Source organism: Tupaia chinensis, unplaced genomic scaffold (assembly GCF_000334495.1).
Source record: "Tupaia chinensis unplaced genomic scaffold, TupChi_1.0 Scaffold000017_1, whole genome shotgun sequence".
Lineage (NCBI taxonomy): Eukaryota > Metazoa > Chordata > Mammalia > Scandentia > Tupaiidae > Tupaia > Tupaia belangeri.
In genome coordinates, this window is record NW_006159447.1 from 2,901,957 (window position 1) to 2,909,025 (window position 7,069).

General features: G+C 39.7%; 1 protein-coding gene across 8 annotated transcripts in view; it reads right to left on the reverse strand.

Annotated features, from left to right (window-relative positions):
- The window catches only part of ENPP2 (ectonucleotide pyrophosphatase/phosphodiesterase 2), a 123,858-nt gene that overhangs the window by 35,688 nt on the left and 81,101 nt on the right, over positions 1-7,069 (reverse strand). For 7 of the 8 annotated variants that reach the window (XM_006140055.2, XM_027770050.1, XM_006140054.2 and 4 more), the window contains one exon: positions 3,760-3,868. In XM_006140055.2, the coding sequence (XP_006140117.1) occupies positions 3,760-3,868 (109 nt within the window). Of the gene's footprint in view, positions 1-3,759; positions 3,869-5,877; positions 6,034-7,069 lie in introns of all 8 variants that reach the window. The other variant, XM_014586103.1, reaches the window with a different exon arrangement.

Sequence of the window (7,069 nt, forward strand, 5' to 3'; positions counted from 1 at the left end):
GCACTCGCCAGACAGACAGAAAGCGAGAAATCACCCCCCAGGGGGGATGGCCACACCACAATCCCTTCTCCTCCATTCTCCTCTCAGGACCTTGGGCACGCATGCACACGTGCCCGGCGTGAGTTTTAAGTCACTGGGTCCAGGACGCGAACCATGGTCGACTATGTGGGAGTCCAGCGACATAGCCATTACGCTAACTGCTAGTTCCCCACAAGATATATTCTTAAAAAAATAAATCCTAGATTGCTTCAAACTCTTCCCAGCTGGGGGGTGGGAGTGGTATAAATAACTGAAATACAAAGTTCTGTGTCTTCTTTGCAAAATGTCACTCTCCAACTATCTAACGTATCTCCTGTCTTGAGTACATAATCACCAGTCCTCACTCTGTCTTTGCTGGTAGCCTTGGACATTACTGTGAAAACAATAGTGGCAACAAGAGATGAGAAAGAAAAAATGTCAGTTCCTATGACCATCCAAACTATAAAACAAAATAATGCCAAGAAGAAGTTGTAAACAATATAATTAGTTAGGACTGAAAGCTAGTAACAAGACCACGGAAAAGGTCTAGGTAGAGTTGGTCTTTTTTTAACCAAAAGATATTCCTCTCCCAGTCCAAGATTATTTTTCTGCTTCATCAAGAAATTTTCTTGATCGATAGTTTTTTTTTTTGTTTTTTGTTTTTTTTTTTTGAGAGATTTTCACTGTAGGGCGCATGTGCTCGCCAGACAGACAGAGAGAGACATAGAGACAGAAAGCGAGAAATCACCCCCCAGGGGGGATGGTCACGCCGCAATCCCTTCTCCTCTTGGGATCCCGGGCACGCCCGCACATGCGCCCGGCATGAGTTTTAAGCCACCGGGTCCAGGACACGAACCGCAGTCGACCACGTGGGAGTCCAGCAACATAGCCATTACGCCAACTGCTGGTTCCCTTGATCGATAGTTTTAAAAATAAATAAAAACCATCTCTAATCTTAGAATCATAGACTCTTGAGGCTAGGAGAAATCTTTTTATGGTCATTTTTGGAATTTATGAGATCACATGAAATTATGAATGTTTAACATATTGACTTGCACAATCCGATTTATGAATATTCTTTAAAGGCGAAAGGCAGTGATTCTGTAAGTGATGTCCTATGCCTTTAGAGTAATGAAATATAACCCAGAGTGGCCTGGATCTGGATTCTATATCTATATCCTCTCTCTTTTTTAAAAGACTTTTAAAATTATTAATTATAGACAGCTCATACTGCAAGAGAGAGAAAAAGAGAGAAGGAGAGGCGCCCTCAACAGGGTCTCATCACTCTGCAATCCTCTTTCCAAGACTTCCAACTTGTCAGGATCTTGGACATGCATGCGCATTTCCAGTGTGTTTTCAGGCCAACCCAAGGATCTGAACCCATGGTCGGCCATGTGGTTTCCAGCACTACAGTTTGATTTGTTACCAACTGCACCACTAGGTTGAATTCTCTCTTTTTAAAAAATATACAAATTGATATATAGAGAAAAACATATCCCAAAATAGCACAAGGGCAATACAGCTTATCTTTTAACATTTAAACCTTCTGGCAGAAAAATGAAGACAATGAACAGCTACTATGTCCTAGTATAATGGTAGATCAGGAAAGAAAAGTCTCCAAATACATATTCCTGAAATACTGAAATGATCTTTTGTTCATTTCATTTCTAGGAAGTCACTTATACCACCCCAATAGTGAACTATCTCCCTTGCTTTCAAAAACCATCAGGCATTGGACTAAGTAAGCACTTCTTAGGTTCCTCTACCTTCACATTCCACACTGATCCTGGGTATGTTCTTACTCGACAGATGAAGAGGCTGAGAATTGGAGAGGCCACGTAACAGGTCCAATGTCATATGGCTCTTAAATGGCTTGGTACAATTTGAACTCCATTGAAATTCATTACAACTCCTAAGCCCATGCCCTGAAACACTAGACCATAGTATCTTTAAATAAAGAGATGTGACTTCCAAAAACCAAATGGGAAAACAATATAAAGGATCTACTCATCTTAGAAGGCTGCACAATGCCAAGAGAAGGTTTTAATCTATCCATAATCTTTATAATGTTTCAGCATATGACTCACTGGACTTCATCTAAACCTCTGCCTCCAGCTTGTAAGCAAATGCTCTTGCCATCTCTGGGCAACTTAATTGAATGAGCTTTGTCATGTGCTCCTAATTCTCTGTCCTGACTAGCTCTCCATCAAGACAAACTCAGGAAACATCATTTGCAAAAGGTGACATTTAGTCCTCTTGGAGAAACAAGTTAGTTCCTACAGCTTTTTTCTCTGATTTTCTCATAGCTCTTCTAGAATATTCTGGAAAGAACTTCAGGCTTAAAGCAGAGCTCTGGCTAGAAAGATTTGCCTACCCTTCTTAACAGAACTGCCAAAGAGTCCATCAATTTTCCTCTTCCCCACTCTCCTAAAAAGGTGCAGCCTCATATTCCAATGCTATTCTTCCAAGAGAATAGTTCTAGAATATAGTAAGTATTCATTAGAACTCATTCTGCATAGCTGTGAAAAAGAATGTTCTCTGAATATCCACTCCCATGCCTAGCTCCATCATCATAATAATGTCTATGATGCTCTTTATTACTTAAAAAAGTGTTCACAACATTTTCTACTTTATAAAGTGATTTAGAAAAACTACTTCCTAAGACTAACCCTATAACCAGGTGGTTAAGGGAGCCTAACCCCATATGGCTACCAGAGTTTGAGTCCTGACCCCAGCAGCTTAAAAAACATACCAACGCATATGCACGCATGCCCCAAATCCCAACAGAGTGGGATTGATATGATCATACTTCCTTGCCAGGGGTGAGGGGTCTTGGGGGGCTGCCTTCTCTTCTCCTTTTCTCCCTCTTTTTATCTCTCTCTGGTAAGTGCACGTGCCTTCTGGCAAATGAAAGAAAGAAAAAGAAAAGAAGACAGGAGACCAGAAAGACTCCTGAACTCTAGGGATTTATGATTTGGGCCTTGAAGTACCTCAGTGAACTCAGAGAAACCAATGGACTTTCAACAATCCTCTCTTTGACAACAATCTTCTGTTTCTGCCTCCTTACCATATTTAGATTTGTTTTTTAACCATATACAATCTGTAGGCTACTCCTAGGGATACAGCTGGAAGGGATGGAGGATTATCACCTGATATGTGAAATTCACATTGGTTGGGACCAATAGTTAGCGTAATGGCTATGTTGTTGGACTCCCACGTAGTTAACAGTGGTTCGAGTCCCAGACCTGGTGGCTTAAACCCACACCGGGCACGTGTGCATGCATGCCCGAGATCCCGAGAGGAGAATGGAGGAGAAGAGATTTCTTCTTGGTCCTCTCCCCTGGGGGGTGATTTCTCGCTTTCTGTCTCTCTGTCTCTATCTTTCTGGCAAGCATATGTGCCCTATAGCAAATATCTCTCAAAAAAAATTTTTTTTTTTAAAAATTCACATTGGTTGCAGCACTTTAATAAAAGACAGGTTTTTCTACAGAGATCTTTCCTGCAAAGAATAGGAAGATACAGGAAGTCCTTGTTTTTGATCAAAATGAACCCAGAGTTGTGTCAGATTGCCACATATTTTTTAATTATGGCCTAATTTATTTCCCCATTCTGAAGAAAACAGAAAAAAAGCTAATAACAGAAACCTATATTCTAAGGGCAAGAGTTCCTTTTTTCAACATCATCAAAAACATTATTCATCTATTCTATTAGCAAAAACAAAAAACTAAAACAAAGCTTTACCATGATCTCCAACAAAGATGACATTTACACATCGATGCAGCTTTAGTTGTTTCAGTCCATCCATTAATTGCCCCACAATTTTGTCAATTTCCCTCAGAGGATTTGTCATCTGGAAAAAGAAGTGAGTTAGTCCTTGCAGGTTTCCTTGCTTTTGTTTTGTTTTGTTTTGTTTTTCCTCTCAGGGTCTCATAGATCTTCTACCCCTAGAACATTCTGGAAAGAAAACTTCAGGCCCAGAAGCAGAGCTTTGTCTAAGGGAGATTTGCCTGCCATTCTTAATGAAAACCTGGTTTAAAGACTTTGTATTCTTTGAGGAGAATTAAACCTCTCCTCATCTGATTGCTTTCAAGATTCTTTGACATAAAAAATATCAGAACTATTATTAATGGAAATTCTTGCTCTTAGAAATAAAATGGTCTTTCCAATATGTAACTACATTTTTTAAATCTAGCAGTTTTGACAGTGAGAAGGAAGTCAGATGGACAGTTTAAGCCTTACATTCCCTAAGTGAAATCACATTAGGTTTTGCATCATGATGAGAAGTTAGAAGCTAAGTGAATCAAAAACAGTCCCAAGTTTAATATCATAACCCTCTCCTGGACAATAACTAAGAATATCATTAACACAATGGAATCCATGTTGTGTACCAAAGGATTTAACTACCAATTTCTGATATCAACAGATTCTTAATAGAAGAGCCTATTCTAAGAAACAAGCAACTGCTTCTCAATTTAGTGCCTTTCAAGCTGATTTTGAGTAAAGTAAGAGTCTAAAATCCCTTACTTAAACAGAAGTGAATTACTGAGCTTGTTCCAGAAGGTTTCTTACTTAGTATAATGAAGTCAATAAAACCAAATCTCTGACAAACATCTCTGAAGCCTACCAAACATAATCTACCTATCATTTTCTTGCTTCAAATGGAGGTTTCTAGCACATAATAAAGGCTTCCCCTCTCTTGCTCATCTCCAACTATGTAATAAAAAGATTTTTCAGAAACTTTACCAAACACTCAATGGTGCTTTAGATGAACATTAGATCTTAGCTTAACAATCTCACACATACACCCACGATGACAAAGATAAGAACAGAGAGTATCTGAACATGACTTTTAGATAGACATATAATATCATCTTCTGTTAGTGTCTTCTCAGATAAGTCCAGACCTTTCCTGCTACCATTTCATCCATGAAATCAGGTGTAAGCTTTTTTCTTCGTAACTGGAGTCCCCATTTCAAATCCTGTCCCAAGAAGTAAACCACAATTGAAAATTCAGCATGAGATGTGCAGTACAATCTGAAGGGACCAACAGATGTGGGACTAAGTGGCATTTGCTTTTAAGAAAATCATGCTTTCCTCTAAGATCTTTGTCCAAAGAAATACCAAACGCACAACATGTGACAGTCCTTGGCCATGACTAATTTTCCTCTACTCACACAAACAACTCAGGTAAAATTCAGAACCTACTTTGTAATGATCATTCCAGACAATCATAAATAGGACACTGCCTCAGAAATAGGTGAAGGTTTCAGGGGAAATAACAACCCATAGACTCTTCTGAAAATACTAGACAGAGTAGAAGTTAGTAATAGCACTATGAGAAAACACACACACTCTACCTGTGCATTGCTTATATGTCCTTCAGTTCAGCTACTGCTTTTCTATAATCTAAGAACTTTTATAATCTCCGATGGTACAGATTGCTCATCTAAACCAACTTTCTATTTACTTCTAATTTCCATTCTCTTTGAGGACTCCCTCTGCTCCCATATAAAGTTTTCACAAAACCACAGCCACAAACCATTGTCACTAATTCTGTGAATAAGTACAAGCAAAACTAATAGCTTCCTAAACAGTCATCCCAGCCTGTTCATCTTAATTTCTGGGCAACTAATTCTAAGAGTTAAAAGTCTCCTTTTTTGTTCTGTCTTGCTAAAAGTCAAGACATATTCACATGAGTGTTAACCTCTGAAGTTCCATATCTTTCTGGACTCAAAGTCAAAAATGATGCACCAACGTCTCCCTAACACTTATTCGGTCCATTTTGAAGCCAAGGCACTGAAGGAAACCTTCAACTCAGACCTGCCCGCCACAAAGCTTTGGAACAATAGGTCGACTTACTTTGTCCTGACGAGTTTCCGCAGCATAATGATCCATCCTATGTATTTTTCTTCTTCTTTTCTTTGGAGGAGCAACTGGTCTTTCCTGTCTCCTCTTAGGGGCAACTTTCCTCTTAGGTCTCTTAGCCGGAGTAAGAGGTGAGCCATAACTACTCTCCTGTACTGGCGGATAGAGATGTCTGGACTCAGAAGTCGTCTGTCCCTCTGGATCAGATAGTAAAGCTCACACTTTCCCGTCTGGGGTCAGCAGAGTCTTAGGAAAACTAAATATCCTTAAATGAGGACAAACTGGCTTGAGGAAGGTTTCAGGGACATCTACAGAGGATGCCTCCTAAATCAATCTTGATGTTATTGATCAAGTTTCTTCACTGAGATCAAGAACATAATTTAGGAGAATCTACTCGTGGCTTTCTTTCAACTGAGGGGACTACTCGTGGAGATACCTGAAGATGATGTTAGAGAAGTTCTGCATTCCTTGTTCCTATGTTAGAGAGAGACTGATCCTTTGTTCTGACATGCTCTCCATTTATAACATACCATCTCAAAACTAAACAGAATACTTGTCACTTGGTCCTCTCAAGATGACAATGAGGTTCATGTAAGTGATTCTCACAGACAGGTGTCTAGCTGCTGATACCACTGAATATTCTAAAGCAACCAACACATTCAAGGACGAATTCCAGGAAAAAAAAATTTAAACAAACCAAGGATGGACTTAGACATGAATTATAAGCAATCCCCTGTAGTACTTCAATCAACTGGGACTTTGGGCAGGAGAGAGAACTTCTCAATGATAATTTGCATTTCCAGTACAGAGGAAGGGAGACTAAGCCAAATTCTCTTTTTTAATTAGGTAAAATGTAAAAAGTCATCAAGACTGTTTGATCTTAGTGTACAGATCAAGGAAGAGGCTATTTATACACTTGCTGTCCAAAACCCAGGGGAATGGCAGTGCTATGCATCTCGTTTTGAAAATCCAGAGAGCAATTACTGAGTAAGGAGGATAACCTTTCACAACTTCCCATGCTGGGGAAAGCCAGCCCCTGATTTATTGATGGTGCAAAGGTGAATTAAAGCAGCAAGCCCTGCCATCTACCTGACTTCTCTCTGTAGGACTGTTCCGAGAGCCATTCAGATGCAGGAAGGGGCAGGAGGAGGAACGTTAGTGAATCCAAGAACATCTGCCATGCGAT